This window comes from Chiloscyllium plagiosum, unplaced genomic scaffold (assembly GCF_037043375.1).
Source record: "Chiloscyllium plagiosum isolate Xiang-an unplaced genomic scaffold, Cpla_swu_hap1 HiC_scaffold_18, whole genome shotgun sequence".
In the NCBI taxonomy this organism is placed as follows: Eukaryota; Metazoa; Chordata; class Chondrichthyes; order Orectolobiformes; family Hemiscylliidae; genus Chiloscyllium; species Chiloscyllium plagiosum.
The window spans coordinates 47052200-47070439 of record NW_028270156.1 but is presented as its reverse complement, the minus strand read 5'-3'; the positions used below and the strand labels follow the sequence as shown (position 1 = coordinate 47070439).

The following is an 18240-nucleotide window of genomic DNA, read 5'->3' as shown; positions in this document are numbered from 1 at the left end:
GTTCTCTGTAAGAATAACAGGGTGGTTATGCTAGGAGATTTTAACTTTTCCAAACATAGACTGGGACTGCCATTGTGTTAAGGGCTTAGATGGAGACAAAATTGTTAAGTGTACACAAGAAAATTTTCTGATTCAGTAAAAGAATCAGAGAAGCTGCAAAACTTGACCTACACTTGGGAAATAACACTGGGCGGATGACTGAGGTGTCAGTGGGGGAGCACTTTGGGGCCAGCGACCATAATTCAATTAGTTTTAAAATAGTGAAGGAAAATGATAGACCAGATCTAATAGTTGAAGTTCTAAATTGGAGGAAGACTAATTTAGATGGTATTAGTTAAGAACTTTCAAAAGCTGACTGGGGGCAGATGTTCGCAGGTGAAGGGATGGCTGGAAAATGAGAAGTCTTCAGAAATGAGATAACGAGAGTCCAGACAAAGTATATTCTGTTTGGGTGAAGGGAAAGGCTGGTAGATGTAGGAAATGCTGGATGACTAAAGAAATTGAGTGTTTGGTTAAGAAAAAGAAGGAAGCATATGTCAGGTATTGACAGGATAGATCAAGTGAATCCTTAGAAGAGTATAAAGGCAGTAGGAGTATACTTAAGAGGGAAATCAGGAGGGCAAAAAGGGGACATGAGATAGCTGTGGCAAATCCAGTTAAGGGAATACAAAGAGTTTTTACAAATACATTAAGGACAAAAGGGTAACTAGGGAGAGAATAGGGGCCAAAAGAAGAATACGCCCTTCCTGAAGAAGGGCTTATGCCCGAAACGTCGATTCTCCTGTTCCCTGGATGCTGCCTGACCTGCTGCGCTTTTCCAGCAACACATTTTCAGAGAATAGGGGCCCTCAAAGATCAGCACAGCAGCCATTGTGTGGATCCGCAGGAGATGGGGGAGATACTAAAGGAGTATTTTGCATCAGTGTTTACTGTGGAGAAGGACATGGAAGTTATAAAATGTGGGGAAGTAAGTGGTGACATCTCTTGAAAAACATCCATATTACAGAGGAGGAAGTGCTGGATGTCTTGAAATGCATAAAGGTGGATAAATCTCCAGGACCTGATCAGGTGTACCCTAGAATTCTGTGGGAAGCTAGGGTGGTGATTGCTGGTCTTCTTGCTGAGATATTTGTATCATTGATAGTCACAGGTGAGGTGCCAGAAGACTGAAGGTTGGTTAACATGGTACCATTATTTAAGAAACTTGGTAAGGACATGCCAGGGAACTATAGACCGGTGACCCTGACGTCGGTGGTGGGCAAGTTGTTGGAGGGAATCCTGAGGGACAGGCTGTACATGTATTTGGAAAGGCAAGGATGGATTAGGGATAGTCAACATGGCTTTCTGCATGGGAAATCATGTCTCACAAACTCAATTGAGTTTTTGAAAAGTAACAAAGAGGACTGATGAGGGCAGAGCGATGGACATGATTTATATGCACCTCAGTAAGGCGTTTGATAAGGTTCCCCATTAGAGACTGCTTAGCAAGGTTAGATCTCATGGAATACAGGGAGAACTAGCCATTTGGATACAGAACTGGTTTGAAGGTAAAAGATAGTGGTGAAGGGTTGCTTTTTGGACTGGACGCCTGTGACCAGTGGAGTGCCACAAGGATCGGTGCTGGTCCACTATTTTGCCATTTGTATAAATGATTTGGATATGGACATCGTAGATATAGTTAGTAAGTTTGCAGATGACACCAAAATTAGAGGCGTAGTGGACAGCCAAGAAGGTTACCTCAGATTATAATGGGATCTTGAATAGATGGGCCAATGGGCCAAGGAGTTACAGATGGAGTTTAATTTAGATAAATGCGAGGTGCTGCATTTTGGGAAAACAAATCTTTGCAGGACTTACACACTTAACGGTAAGGTCCTGGGGAGTGTTGCTGAACAAAGAGACCTTGGAGTGCAGGTTCATAGCTTCTTGAAAGTGGAGTCGCAGGTAGATAGGATAGTGAAGGCGGCATTTGTTCTGCTCTCCTTTATTGGTCACAGCATTGATTATAGAAGTTGGGAGGTCATGTTGCGGCTGTGCAGAACGTTGGTTAGGCCACTTTTAGAATATTGCGTGCAATTCTGGCCTCCTTCCTATCGGAAGGATGTTATGAAACTTGAAAGGGTTCAGAAAAGACTTACAAGAATGTTGCCAAGGTTGGAGGATTTGAGTTATAGGGAGAGGCTGTTTGTCTGGCTCTGTTTTCCCTGGAGCATCGGAAGCTGAGGGGGGACCTTATAGAGGTTTATAAAATCATGAGGGACATTGAGAGAATAAATAGACAAAGTCTTTTCCCTGGGATTGGGAATCCAGAAGTAGAAGGCATAGGTTTAGGGTGAGAGGGGAAAAGTATAAAAGGGACCTCAGGGTCAACTTTTCCACACAGAGGCTGGTGCATGTATGGATGAGCTGCCAGGGGAAGTGTTGGAGGCTGGTACAATTGCAACACTTAAGAGGCATCTGGATGGGTATATGAACAGGATGGGTTTAGAGGGATATGGGCCAAGTGCTGGCAAATGGGACTAGATTATGTTAGGATATCTGGTTGGCATGGATGATTTGGACCGAAGGGTCTGTTTCCACGCTGTACATCTCTATGACTCTATGCCTTCTGGAAATCCAAATAGATCACATCCACTAGCTCTCCTTTGTCTACATCCTCAAAGAATTCTAACAGATTTGCCAGGCATGACCTTTCCTTGTGGAAGCCACCTTGACTTTGCCCTATTTTCCCATGCACTTCCAAGTACTCAGCAATGTCACCCTTAATAAAGGACTTTAAATCTACTAACAACTGAGGTCAGGCTAACTGGCCTTTAGTTTCTTGTCTTCTCTCTCCCCCCCATTCTTACACAAGCACATACATTAGTCATTTTCCCATACTCTGGGCTCTCTCTGATTCCAGTGCTTCCTGAAATGTGTATTGGGAATATTCTCCACTTGCCTGAATGCATTACACTCCAACAAGGTGCAAGAAGCTTAACACAATGCAAGACATAGCAGTCTGCTCAACATGCACATCGACAAATATTCTCTCCCTCTGGAACTAACACACACAGTGCCTTGAGGCATGTACCATGGCCAAGATACAATATAAAAAACCTAAGACAGTTTCCTTAGACAGCTCCTTCCAAATACATGCCTACTGTCATCTGGAAGAACAAGGACAGCAGATACACAGAATCGCCACCTTCAAGTTTCTCTCCAAACCATTCACCATCCTGACTTGGAAATACATTACCATTCCTTTAGTGTCATTGAGTCAAAATACTGGAATTGTCTCCTTAAAGGTATTGTAGGTCTACTTACAGCGATTCAAGAAAGCAGTGCATCACCACCTTCTCAAGGGCAACTAGGAAAGTCGAATCAATGCCACTCCAGCCAGTAACACCAACACCATACGAATTAATTAAAGAAAAACACTGATTCCTCACAGGATTTTAAAACAACATTCAATCCTTAAGTTTAGGTCTCACCCACTTGAAAAATAACTGACCACATGAATAGACAATGTAGTTTAGCAGAGCTCCAGTGGTCTTGAAACTCAAAGGTTTTCACTTAATCACAGAATAAAGTTTGAGTCATTCTGTCTCAAACACTGTCTCTGTCTAGTTTTCTGCAATACTGCTGCATCTTGCTTAAGTATCTGTGAATTGTGAACAGGCCATTACTGACCTTATAATCACACAAATAAGTTTGATTCACTTACAAGCAATCCTTTTCAGTTGTTAGGTCTTTGTTGTCAGTCAAACTCCTCTGTTTCTCTGCAATTGGAGTTTAAGGATTGAGATTTTAGCTCTATCAGTGCCTCTCAAATCAAGCCATTGCCTTTGAGACCAGTCTACATTTTCCAAGTCCATTGATCTTGCGAAAACATTTTTATCTTTAATCATTTCGATAAATCTTATGAAAAAAAAACCTGGGGTCAATACATGGTCTCCTGCCAGATGATTTACCAAGATAAAGTCAACATTATTAATAGGCAATTTGAACACGTCTTTCACAATATCAGAACTTCAGACAACAATTTAAATTTACATTACACAATGAACTGGATAAACTATTTTCATCAAACTTCTATCGATCAAACTCCAGGGAGACACTCCAGCTGACCACAACATTTGAGCTTTAAAAAAAAAACCATAAATTTTATTCCATATTGAACAAGACTTATTTCACCCTCAAATATGACTAACTGCTTAATTTGCCATGATTTGGAGATGCTGGTGTTGGACTGGGGTGTACAAAGTTAAAAATCACACAACACCAGGTTATGGTCCAACAGGTTTAATTGGAAGCACACTAGCTTTCGGTTGTGCAACCACCTGATGAAGGAGCGGCGCTCCGAAAGCTAGTGTGCTTCCAATTAAACCTGTTGGACCATAACCTGGTGTAGTGTGATTTTTAACTTTGCTTAATTTGCCAAGTGCAGCTAACTGCATGCTTCCCCTCACCCTTCACATCTCCTTCCAACCATGCAAACAGTAAGGAATTCCAAGAAGACAGTCAAATATGAAATCTGAGAACGGATCACCAGACCAGAGGCACAACCTCTGGCTTCTCTTCAGAGGTACTGCTGGACTAGCTGAGCTTTTCTAGCAATATCTGTGTTTTTTCAGATTTACAGCATTCGCAGTTCTTTCCGTTTTTATTAAACATGAAATATGTCTGTGTTAAGGAGCAGATTTTGCAGACTGAATGTACCTGTAAGACAGTTTAAATTTCAGATGTCCTTTCTGTCATTTGAGCAAGGAAAAGAAAAATGAGATTACTGTATATTCTCGTGTAAAAATTGAACTTTTTAGATTTTTTTAAAGGTTCAATTTATAGGGTTGACTCATACATGGGTACTAGTTTTGATGGGTTGAAATTCATGCTGCAGTTCAAAATACTGTACCATTAGCTGAAGTCAATTTAATTGCTCAACTACTTCCAGGTAAAGAAGAACAACACAATGAATTATGGTCAAGGGAATTACCAGATAAAAGCAAGAGAAACAAGAATGAATTACTGGTAGGAAATTTTACTTCTGCATAACTGTACGAAAAGTTAACATGTTAACACTGTTCAACATTGTCATGGCTTGGTATAATGACACACTTAAAATGAAACATTTATTCAATTCTGAATGTGCAAGTGTCTTCAACTTTCCCGCCAAATTCTTCTGCTTCCCTCCCATTTACTCATATGTAATGAACCTCAGCAACATTAACAAATTTGTCAAAGAATGAAAGGTATGTGTAGCTAATTATCTCACTTTTATTCAGATATACTGGCACAATTAAAATGATTAACTTTTAAGTGATATTAACTTTTGGATGTATAGTGAACAGAGATAAGTACCAATAGATTTAGAATTGATGAATGAATGAATGAATGAATGAATCAAAACGCGCTGTAGTAAACCAAAGGGGGCTAAGTAGAGTTATGAATGAATGAATGAACGAATAGAGGCACAATATAGTAAACAAACAGCGATGAGTAGAGTTACTGGTAAGAATGAATAAATAAATGCGATTTCATTTAAGTGGGTTAATGGGACCATGCAGTTTTCTTTGTAAGAGATTTATAATGCGATATAGAAGGATCGACTTTTACACGAGGTGTATGGAAAATACAAGATGTTTTGGCCAAAGCTAAGGGGTCAACTTTTACATGAGTGTATATGGTAGCAATGATGGAGGCAACATATTAACCTTTTAAGTAAGAAGAGGTGATAGAACAAGGGCTTTTACAGAACACGGGAAATCAGAACTTATAGTAGTCTATATACACATTATGTAGTTGAAAAATGTGTTGCTGGAAAAGCGCAGCAGGTTAGGCAGCATCCAAGGTGCAGGAGAATCGACGTTTCGGGCATAAGGCCTTCTTCAGGAATGAGGAAGGTGTGCCAAGCAGGCTAAGATAGAAGGTAGGGAGGAGGGATTTGGGGGAGGGGCGTTGGGAATGTGATAGGTGGAAGGAGGTTAAGGTGAGAGTGATAGTCTGGAGAGGGGGTGGGGGCGGAGAGGTCGGGAAGAAGATTGCAGGTCAAGAAGGCGGTGCTGAGTCCGAGGGTTGGGACTGAGATAAGGTGGGGGAGGGGAAATGAGGAAGCTGGAGAAATCTGTATTCATCCCTTGTGGTTGGAGGGTTCCTAGGCGGAAGATGAGGCGCTCTTCCTCCAGGCGTTGTGTTGCCATGGTCTGGCGATGGAGGAGGCCAAGGACCTGCATGTCCTTGGCGGAGTGGGAGGGGGAGTTAAAGTGTTCAGCCACGGGGCGGTTGGGTTGGTTGGTGCTGGTGTCTCAGAGGTGTTCTCTGAAACGTTCTGCAAGTAGGTGGCCTGTCTCCCCAATGTAGAGGAGGCCACATCGGGTGCAGAGGATGCAGTAAATGATGTGTGTGGAGGTGCAGGTGCATTTGTGACGGATATGGAAGCGTTGTGTTGCCATGGTCTGGCAATGGAGGAGGCCAAGGACCTGCATGTCCTTGGCGGAGTGGGAGGGGGAGTTATGTGGTGATACCCTAACCCGAGTTTGAATCCCACTGTTGGCCCTGCAGAACCTTCCAAAATAGCATCTGGAGATCAGTCCAGAATTGGGAGAGCTACCTCACCATTTTGTCAAGCAACAGCCTGACAAAGTCATTACTCATGGAATTATAACTGCTAGACCTGTTTAGTTTTTCAAGCAATTTCTGATTTGTGTCACCATCATCATCTTGGATATGTCCTGTCTCACTGGCACAACAAAGAGTTGGCAGCACAGTGCTATACAGTCAGGAGGGAGTCACCCTAGGAGTTCTCAACATTAACTCCAGATGCCATGAAGTCTCATTGCACCAGGTCAGCCACAGGCAATGAAGCGTCCTGCTAATTACCACATACCATCCTCCCTTAGCTGATGAATCAGTGCTCCTCCATGTCGAACAACACTTGGAGAAAGCACTGAGGGAGGCAAGAACACAGAATATAATCTGAGTGGAGGATTTCAATATCCACCTCAAGTGGCTTAGCACCAGCACTACTGATCAAACTAGTCAAACCCAAAAGGATGTTTCTGCTAGACCGGGTATGCAGCAGGTAGTGAGGGAACCAACATATTTAACCTCATCTAGCCGATTTGACCGTGACATCATTGGTAGAGTGCATATGTTGAATTTGCACATTCTCCCTGTGTCTTTGTGAGTTTCCTCTGGGTGCTCCGGTTTCCTCCCGCAGTGCAAGTTAGGTGGATTGGCCATGTTAACTTGCCCATAGTGACCAGGAATGTGAAGGCTAGGTACGTTAGCCATGGGAAATGCAGGTTAAATCATAGATGGTGTGAATCTAAGAGGGATGCTTTTCAGATGGTTGGTGTGGACTCAATGGGTCAAATGGCCTGCTTTCACACTGTGGCAATTCTATGATTCTATTCTATGATGGATTTGATGAGTGATCACCACACTGTCCTTGTGGAGACAAAATCTAACCTTCACATCGAGATCACATTAGGGTGTGGCACAATCACCATACTGAATGGGACAGACTTCAAACAAAGCGAGCAACTCTAGACTGGGAATCTATGAGGTGCAATGGGCCATCAGCAGCTGAATCATACTCCAATACAAGGTGGATAGTGAAGAAGGTTATCTAATATTACAAAGAGACCTTGATCAATTGTGTCAATTGGCTGAGGATAAATGCGAGATATTGCATTTCAGTTTAAAATAAAACAGGAACAGGATTACTAATTAATGCTAGGGCACTGGGCAGTATTGTAGAATAAAGAGACCTAAGGGTTCAGGAACATAATTCTTTGAAAGTTGTGTCACAGGTAGACAGAGTGGTTAGGAAGACATTTGGCACACTTGCCTTTATTGCTCAGATTGTTAGGTTGAGGTGTTGGGATGCCATGTGAAGGTTGTACAAGATGCTGGGGAGTCTTCTTCTGGAGTATCGTATGTAGTTCTAGTTGCCCTGACATAGGAATGATACTATTAAATTGGAGAGGGTTTAGAAAAGATTTACCAGGATGTTGCCAGGAATGAAGGGTTTGAGTTATAAGGAAAGGCTGGGACTTTTTTCCCCGGAGTGAGGTTTTATATAGGTTTATAAAATCACGAGGAGTGTAGATAAGGAGAATAGCAAGGCTCTTTTCCCTAGGGTGAGGAAGTTCAAAACTCAGAGGCATATTTTTAAGGTAAGAGGAGGAAGTTTTAAAAAGAGAATGAGGGACAACATTTTTACATAGAGTGTGGTTCATGTGTAGAATGAAATGCAGAAAAATGTTAGATGCAGGTACAGTTACAATACTTAAAAGACATTTGGATAAGTACATAAATAGAAAAGGTTTGGAGGGATATGGGCCAAACACAGGCAAGTGTGACGAGTTCAGTTTGGGAATATGGTTGATATGGGCAGAGGGGTCTGTTTCCATGCTGCTTGACTCTATCACGATATTTCCACTATAAATGCATCAGATGGTATCAATTTGTCAAAGGATTTACTCACTAATACAGCATTTTCTGAAGAAATATAAGACATGGCTGCCAAAGCCACCAGCTTAACTTTTCAATTTCCAGCAATCTGCTTTCATACAATGTGTTACATGGTAAAAATAACAATGTTGATTTCTGAATAACTTTTATCCTCCACACTGTCTTCTTTACTGCAAAAGCAGGTGTTTTCTCCGTTCTGTCAACTCCCTCATGGTAATTAATATGCTGTTCACTTATTTCTTAAACTTTTATGTGGGATTGCAAGCAAAAGTTGCTGTAAGCCACATGTATGATTTATAACTAACAGATATAACAGATGTCCCTTTATTTTGGAAATTTATGGTCTTCTAGGTGGGTTTGATTCCTGCAGCAATGTTGTGTTTAAACTCTTGCAAAGATAACACCTTTCTAACATTTGCAAAATCTTTTTCTGACTTCATGATCGTAAACCATTGATCAACGACTACTTTTTTCTCTATGAAATTCCATGGTCTGATTCTGCCTAAATTTTCACATTTTTTTTATATTACCTGCTGGAATACGGTCATACACATTTGAACAGTCTTTGTCACAATCTGCAGATTGCTTGTCTCAGCCTCAAGAGTCTTAAATGGCCTTCCCTACAAAACACTTTGAAATAGAATTGCCCAAATTTTTTCAGGTCATTGTAACTTTGTAGCAATTTTCACAAACTAAATGAAGTACATTTCAACTTCTTCCTCAGAATTTAGGCACAAAGTGAATTTTGTGCTAGAAGTTAAATCTGACTCAGTGTGAAGCCTGCCGACCCTATACAAATAATTAAAGTGTTTTCCTAACAGGTTCAAATTTCCTGGTTTCCCCTCTCACTTTTCAACTACTTCAATCTGTCCTTTGAATCGATATTTTTACCCACGTGCAAAACTACTTTTAACTTTTCTACTGTTGACTTCCAATTAACCTTAGTTAACAGTAGCTATGCCGTAATGCTTTTTGAGGAATGCTTCAGGAATAGATAATGGAATTTTAACTTTTCAGTGAATATTGTGAAATCTAGTTTGTTATCTTTTTGGGGAATTAAAAGTGTACTTTTCTCAGCCTGTGCATTTGAAATCATGCAAGAGCCCTTAATTTGTAACAGTCTCTGCAGAAATGTGGAATCTATTTGACAGCTAAAAGGATGGCATGACAAGATTTTTACTAAAAAGGAAAAAAAACGTAAAAAGCTTTACATATTGAATGCACATTGTTCCTTCAGTAGACAACTGCTTTTACCAGACAAAGTCCAAAGTACAATCATTTATAGCTCAAATGGTTTACTTCCACTGCTTTTCTTTCACAACATTTAGCTCAGTTCTGAGGAAGGGTCACTTGATCTGAAATGTTAACTCTGATTTCTCTCCACTGATGCTGCCAGACCTGCTAAGCTTTTCCAGCAACTTCTGTTTTTGTCTCTGATTTACAGCACCTGCACTTCTTTTGATTTTTAACATTTAACTCCTGCAAGGTTGCACTGGGTCCAGGGTGGGTAGCGGAGTTGGGGAGGGATTGTTTTGTTGAATTCAATTCCCTATCTTTTCCATCATTTAGGTGTAAGTGAGTTGGAATCCCTTGAATTCTCTGACTATAAAAAAGGCATTCTGGGAGGGTCTGGTGTGCCGGTGACTTGCCCAGAGTTTTCAATTTCTCTGGCACTTTCCTCAGTCAGCTGCACTTTAAGTCAATGTCCAGCAGTTGCCCACACTGCAGAAATGACCATATCGCTGCTACTTGAATTTCCAGGCTCTTGTGAGACATTAATAGTGACTACAGAGGTGTCCAAGCAATACACTACTCTCTTGGAAGCAAGGAATGTGTCAATCAATGCAAGGAAGCAGATGGTTTGACTTTGATTTTCTTGTCAAAGTGTCAAACTAAGCTTTCTTTTAAAATAAAAGAGCCCAGTATTTAAATTACCATAATAAAGATAACAGCAAAGATTGACACGAGACACTTCATAACTTTGTTCACTGCATTGTGGCATTTTTCCATTGGAAAAACATTGCAGAGAATGTGAACAAATACACAAGGCTAGACAATGGAAGGATCAATTTACTTTTAAAGGACAGGTTGCTATGATAAATCAATGCTTTAAAATCTCTTCTAAAACACAAGACAGTGCCTAAAAGTGTTATAACTGAGGCTGGAGGAGTGTACCATTGCTCTAATCCCACTACTCCATGAGTCACAACATAAAATGAAAACATTTTCACCAGCTACCAAAATAATTTTTTAAATACAATAACAGATAATGCTGGAGAAACTCATCAGGTCTTGCAGCATCTGTGGAGCGAAAGCAAAGTGAACGTTTTGGGTCCAGAGATCCTTCTTTAGAACTGACATTATCTAGCAAAAGGTGGTAGATATTATTAAAGCTAGATAGAAGGGGATTGGGAGTGGAAGGAATAGGCAAATTGGTGAAAATGGAGCCCAGAAAGGAGCAGGGGAGTGGACATTAGGGAGGGAGGAAGGAGATTGAGTGTGAGAGTGGGAGAGAACGCAAGATTGTGAGAGTCAGACAAAAAAGAAAAAAAGTCAGACAGACAGAGGGATGGCTAATGGTAAGCCAAATAATCCTGCTTTCAGTAAGCACATGTGCTGCCTTTTCCTAGCTACTAATAATTCTAAAGGGTCACTGGACCTGAAAGATTTACTTTGCTTTCTCTTCACAGACCTATAGGGTTTCCCCAGCAATTTTTGTTTTTATTTCAGTTTTCCAGTACCTGCAGTTCTTTGATTTATTTTAACGATTTAAATACCTTGACTCCAGATTTTAAATAAAGAAAGAAAAAAAGATTGATAGCCAGGATTCCTCGTAGACATAATAATGGGTTTGGAGACAGTGAGGTCTGCAGACGCTGGAAAGTCAGAGTTGATAAACTGTGGAGCTGGAAAAAGCACAGCAGGTCAAGCAGCATCACCGAGGGGTGACCTTATAGAGGTTTATAAAATTATGAGCGGCATGAATAGAGTAAATACGCAAAGTCTTTTCCCTGGGATCGGGGAGTCCAGAATTAGAGGGCATAGGTTTAGGGTGAGAGGGGAAAGATATAAAAGAGACCTAAGGGGCAACCTTTTCACACAGAGAGTGGTACGTGTATGGAATGAGCTGCCAGAGGAAGTGGTGGAGGCTGGTACAATGCAACATTTAAGAGGCATTTGGATGGGTATATGAATAGGAAGGGTTTGGAGGAATATTGGCCGGTTGCTGGCAGGTGGGACTAGATTGGGTTGGGATATCTGGTCGGCATGGATGGGTTGAACCGAAGGGTCTGTTTCCATGCTGTACATCTCTATGACTTTAAGAGCAGGTGAGTCAACATTTTGAGCAAGTCCCTTCATCAGTCCTGTTTTATCAATAATAATGGGTTTATCAGTACAAAAATTATTCAATTAAGATGTGATAATTAGTTACCAGCCCATAAATGCTTGTCCCTATAAATATCCCTGAAAAATTAAGACAAAACACACACTTCAAGACAGGAGAAAAATTGATTTATTTGCAGAGATTAAATTCCTGATAAAAAAAACCCCATAAACTTTGTTTAATGAATTATTCTTGAAGGTAACAGAATATTCTGGAGTCTGTTGCTTTGATGTTCTGACACTTGTGTTCAAGTTACGAATCATGCATGGTTGGTTCTGAAGTCTTGAAGACACAACTCAGGAAACCCAATTGAGATGCTATTTCAATCACAGTTGTTTCCAAAGAACAAATAGATTTCATATTGAAGAGTACAGAACACAGAAGGATATAGCAAAGGAACAGGCCCTTCGGCCCACCCAACCTGCACCGTTTCCTAATTCCTTATTTAGACCCACTATTTATCGTCCATATGTGGTTTCTATCACTTTGTTCGCCTCCCGTTCATATGTCTATCAAGATACACCTTAAACATTGCCAACATGCCTACTTTCACCACCTCTACTGCCAGCATGTTCCAGACACCCATCACTCTCTGAACAATTTTCCCTGCACTTCTCCCCTAAACTTTCCTCCTCTCACTTTGAACCTGTGCACTCTTTTAGTTGATCCTTCCACCATGGGAAAAAGCTTCTGATCATCCAGCCTATCCACGTCTCTCAGTTTTATAGACCTCTATCAGATTGCCCCTCCGCCTCCAGCTTCCCGGTGAAAATAATCCAAGTTTGTCCAACCTCTCCTCATACCCAAAATCCTCCAGACCAGGCAACATTCTGGCAAACCTTCTCTGCACCTTGTCCAAAGCATCCACGTTCTTCCAGTAGTGTGGTGACCAGAACTGCACATAATATTTCAAATGTGGCCTAACTGAAGTTTTATACAGCCATAACAACTTGCCAACTTTTACATTCGATGCCCCGGCTAATGAAGGCAAACATGCTATATACCTTCTGACCATCCTATCCACCTGAGTTCCAATTTCAGGGTTCGGTGTACAGGATCCCTCTGTACATCAGTGCTCCTAAAGGTTCTGCTATTTATTGTATAATTCACACCTAAATTTATTCTACCAAAATACATTGCCTCACATTTGTTTGGATTAAACCCCATCAAATATGCAATCTATATACCACTTTGACAGTCCTCCTCACTATCTGCAACTCCCCCACTTTGTTGTCTTCTGCAAACTTACTAATCAGACCACCTACATTTTCTTCCAGATCATTTACATATACTAGAGTTCCCAGCACTGATCCCTGCTAAACACTGCTAAATCCCGATCTCCGTTCTGAAAGACATCTTTCCATTGCTCGTCTGTCTTCCACGACCAAGCCAGTTCTGTATCCACCTAGCCAATACACTCCAGATCGCATGAGATGCTACCTTTTATACCAGCCTGTCATGAGGTGCCTATCAAATGCCTTATTAAAATCCATGTTTACAACATCCACTGCTCTTCCCTCAATCATTCTTGTCACCTCCTCAAAAAAACTCAATCAAGTTGGTCAGACATGGCCTTGCCCAAACAAACCCACTGTCACTAACAAGCCCATTCATTTCCAAATATGAATAAATCCTGTCCCCCAGTATCTTCTCCAATAGCTTCCCCACCAGTGACATTAGGCTCACCTGCCTGTAATCACCTGAATTATCTCTGTTTTCCTTTTTAAACAAAGGAACAACATTGGCCATTCTCCATTTCTCTAGAACCTCACCTGAGGCCAAAGAGGATGCAAAGTATATGCTAGGGCTCCAGCTATTTCCTTCCTTACCTCCTACAGTATCCTGCCCCTGAGGACTTGTCTACCTTAATGTATTTCAAGACACCCAACATTTCTCCCTTCATTAGATTGACCTCACGTCCCTCTCTTCGGTGAATACCAATGTAAAGAATTCATTAAAGATCTCACCCATTTCGTCTGGCTCCACACATAACCTTGCTCCTGCATACTTAAGTGGGCCTACTCTTTCTCTTGCTAATTTCTCACTCCTAATATATGTATAAAATGCCTTGGGGCTCTCCAATGCTACCACTGGCCAAGGACATTTAATGATGCGTTCGAGCTCCTTCTTACTTTCTCTATATTCTTCAAGGATTGTGTCTGCTTTTAGTTGTCTGGACCTTGGGTATGCTTCCTTTTTTTTTGGACTAAGCTGATAATTTCCCCATCATCCACGGTTGCTGAATCCTGCCATTCATGTCCTTCACTTTCACAGGAACATGCCTGTCCTGTACTCTAATTAACTGGTCTTTAAAAGACTCCCACATGTCAGATATGGATTTACCCTCAAACAACTGCTCCTAATCCACATTCACCAAATTTTGCCTAATTCAGTTATAGTTGAGCGTTCCCAATTTAACACCTCCATCCAACGTCCACACTTGTCCTTATCCATAAGTAATTGAAAACTTATAGAGTTATGGTCACTATTCCCAAAATGCTCCTCCACTAAAACTTTGATCACATGGCTGGGCTCATTTCTCAATACCAGGTGCAATATGGTCCCTTCCACTTTGGGCTATCCATAAACTGTTCCAAAATAAACCTTCCTAGACATACCTAACAAATTGCTCCCTATCCAAACCCCCAGCACCAAGGAAGTGCCAGTCAATATAGGGAAGTTAAAATCACCCACTACACCAGCCTTGTTATTCTCACATCTTTCCAGAATCTGACTCCATATCTCTTTCTGTATCTCCTGGTGGCAGCTGGGAGGTCTGTAGTACAATCCCAGCAATATAATAGATGGATGAATTTAGAGCCTGGATTAATGCATGCAATTATCACTTTCCTATGCACAATGTCTCACTGCAAGATTCCTCCAGGGTGTCCTCTCTCAACACGGCTGTGATATGCTACCTAGCCAGTAATAGCACTCCACCACCTTTTTGTTTCTTCCACCTCCTCTAAAACATTTATATCCTGGAATGTTAAGCTGCCAATCCTGTCCCTCTTTCAACCACGTCTCTGTGATAGCAATAACATGATAATTGCATGCATTAATCCAGGCTCTAAATTCATCCATCTATTATATTTCTTGCTTTGAAGCAAATACAGTCTAAGCCTTCAGTTCTGCTGAGCTCAGCAAGCTCTCCCTGACTGCTCTTCCATTTAGCTGTATTTGCTTTAGTCTCAAGCTCTTCCCCAATCTCTATACTTACTGACCTGTTGCTCAGGTTTTCACACATTTGAGGCTTTTCTTTACAGAAAAGGGAGAGATCAGGTGGCAGCATGTTTTGAGCAAGCTTTACTTCAAACCAGCTTGTTCTTCAAGGCTTTCCTTTAACTCAGCTCATTCTTAGTAGGCCTCCCTCCAACTCAATGAATTGAATAAAATAATGACCTCTCCGAGCTGGCTACTGATCAAAACAACCCAGCAGGGTTTCTAGCATACAACACAGTCATCCAAGTTGAGATTTCAAGGAAGAATTGTTGAAAAAAAATCCTGTCCAGTGATCATTCAAAGAAACCAGTCCAGGTTATGTCCAGAAAATTAGAAGTAAATTCCTTTTTCGATAATCCTTCAAAACTTAAAGTTAAAAATCACACAACACCAGGTTATAGTCCAACAGGTTTAATTGGAAGCACACTAGCTTTCGGAGTGACGCTCCTTCATCAGGTGATAGTGGAGGGCTCAATCCTAACACAGAATTTATTGCAAAAATTTAGTGTGATGTAACTGAAATTATACATTGAAAAATTGATTGTCTGTTAAGCCTTTCATCTGTTAGAATACAGTGATAGTTTCACTTCTTTCATGTGTAAATCACAAAGCCTTTTTTTTAAAAGTTGCATTCTCGGGTTAGCTGTTAACATTGGTGATAGCTAGACAATATGTTGAAGGTGTTGGCCCCCTGTGTTCTCTGTCTATGCCATGATGTTTAGATTGATTCTAATCTAAAAAGTGAGATAACAGAGTTTTACATAAATTCATGCAGTTTTTGAACTCAGTTCTACATGAATGCATGCAGTTTTTGAGCAAAGTACAATGTAACCCTGCAAGTACAAATTCACCCCACAAAATATATGTGTGCATGTGGGTCTTTGTCTGTCTGTGTATGTGTCTGTCTGGGTTAGGGGTTGAGAGTGTGAGAAAGTGTATGTGTGTGTGTGTAGTGAGTGCAGAGTGTCTTATGTCTATGAAGGAGTGTGTGTGTGTGGGTGTCTGTGTGCACGTGTGTCCGTGTGTATAGGAGTGCCTGTGTGTATGTATGTAGGAGTATCTGTGTGTGCGCATAGTGCAATGGTGGTCACCTGTAGTGTGACATGAACCCAAGGTCCTGAACTTAGCTATCAGCCTCTGCTCGGCCACTTTTCTCTGCTGCCTGTCCTGAAGTCCACCTTGGAAGATGGTCACCCAAAGGTCCAAGGCTGAATGTCCTGGACCACTGAAGTGTTCCCCAACTGGGAGGGAACACTCCACTCTGTTGATTATTGTGCGGAGCCCATTCATCCATTGTCTTAGCCTTTGCTTGGTTTCCCCAATGTACCATGCCTCCAGGCATCCTTGCCTGCAACATATAAGATAGACAACGTTGGCTGAGTCACATGAGTACCTGCCATGTACAAGGTGGGAGGTGTCCCCACGTGTAATGGTGGTATCTATGTCCACACTCTGACATGTCTTGCAGCGCCTACCATGACAGGGTTGTATGGAGTTGTCCTGAGAGCCAGGCAGCTTGCTACGAACAACGATCTGTTTGAAGTTTGGCAGTTGTTTAAAGGCAAGTAGTGGAGGTGTGGGGAAGGTCTTGGTGAGGTGCTCATCCTTATTGATAATGTGTTGCAGGTCATGAAGAACATGGCGTAAATTTTCAGCTCCTGGGAAATACTGAACAACGAAGGGTACCCTGTCGGTTGCAGCACGTGTCTGTCTCCTGAGGAGGTCATTACGGTTCCTTGCTGTGGCACGTCGGAACTGGCGGTCGATGAGTTGAACATCGTACCCCTTTCTTGTGAGGGCATTCTTGAGTACTTCCAGATGTCCATCACGTTCCTCCGCATCTGAGCAGATCCAGTGTATGCGTAGGGCTTGTCCATAGGGGATGGCTGTTTTAATATGTTTTGGGTGGAAGCTGGAGAAGTGTAGCATTGTGAGGTTGTCTGTGGGTTTGGGGTAGAGTGTGGTGCTGAGGTGTCCATCCTTGATGGAGACGCATGTGTCCAAGAATGAGACAGATAGTCGAGAGTAGTCCATGGTGAGTTTGATGATGGGATGAAACTTATTGATGTCACTGTGTAGTTTAATCAATGACTCCTCGCCATGCGTCCAGAGGAAGAAAATGTCGTCAATATACCTGGTGTACAATGTTGGTTGGAGATCCTGCGTAGAGAAGAAGTCTTGTTCAAACCTGTGCATAAAAATGTTGGCATATTGGGGTGCGAATTTGGTCCCCATGGCTGTTCCATGTGTCTGGATGAAGAACTGTTTGTCAAAGGTGAAGACATTGTGATCAAGGATAAAGCGGATGAGTTGTAGGATGGTGTTTGGAGATTGGCAGTTGTTGGTGTTGAGTACTGAGCCTGTTGCCGTGATGCCATCATTGTGGGGGATGCTGGTGTAGAGTGCGGAAACGTCCATTGTGACGTGAAATGTTCCCGGTTCGACTGGCCCGTGGGTGCTGAGTTTCTGTAAGAAATCCGTTGTGTCACAACAGAAGCTGGAAATCCCCTGTACAATAAGATTTCAAGATGCGTTCCACATAGCCGGAGAGATTCTCACATAGGGTCCCATTGCCCAACACGATGGGACGTCCCGATGTATTGGCTTTGTGTACCTTTGGAAGGCAGTAGAAGTCACCTACACGAGAAGTACGTGGGATGAGGGCGCATAGGGATCTCTGAAGGACTGGATCCAAAGTTCTGATCAGTGTGTTTAATTCACGGGTGTGTTCTTTGGTTGGATCAGCTGGTAGTTGCCTGCAGTGTTCCTGGTTGTTCAGTTGTCAGTACACTTCCTTGCAGTAATCTGTTCTATTCTGAATGACAATGGCTCCTCCTTTATCTGCTGGTTTAATGACAACGTTGTGGTTGGTTTTGAGAGCCTGGATGACATTGCGCTGTGAACGGGTGATGTTTTGCTATACCTTGTGGGTACAGCTGATATTGATACATTTCCTGAGCGTACATGTCAAGCCGAGGGCAGCGGCCCTCCGGTGGGGTCCATGTTGACACCTTCTTTGGTCACTCCTCTACAGATCTCTGTGATGACTGTTCCAGTTCGTCAGTGGGCTCATTGGGATCACTGCTGGCACCTTCAAAAAATTCCCGGAGTCTCATTCGTCTGATGAACTCGTCCGTGTCTGCTGCCAGAACCAACGGGTCTATTTTGGTGGTGGG

General features: G+C 42.0%; 2 protein-coding genes across 2 annotated transcripts in view; both read right to left on the bottom strand.

Annotated features, from left to right (window-relative positions):
* The window catches only part of LOC122557836 (serine/threonine-protein kinase BRSK2-like), a 966919-nt gene that overhangs the window by 559244 nt on the left and 389435 nt on the right, over nucleotides 1-18240 (bottom strand).
* LOC148146972 (uncharacterized) lies at nucleotides 14919-17536 on the bottom strand. Its single transcript, XM_087996861.1, has 2 exons — nucleotides 16156-17536; nucleotides 14919-15100 (listed from the first exon to the last, which is right to left on the bottom strand). The coding sequence occupies exons 1-2, from the start codon at nucleotides 17480-17482 to the stop codon at nucleotides 14919-14921; spliced, it is 1509 nt and encodes a 502-aa protein (XP_087852987.1). The 5' UTR covers nucleotides 17483-17536.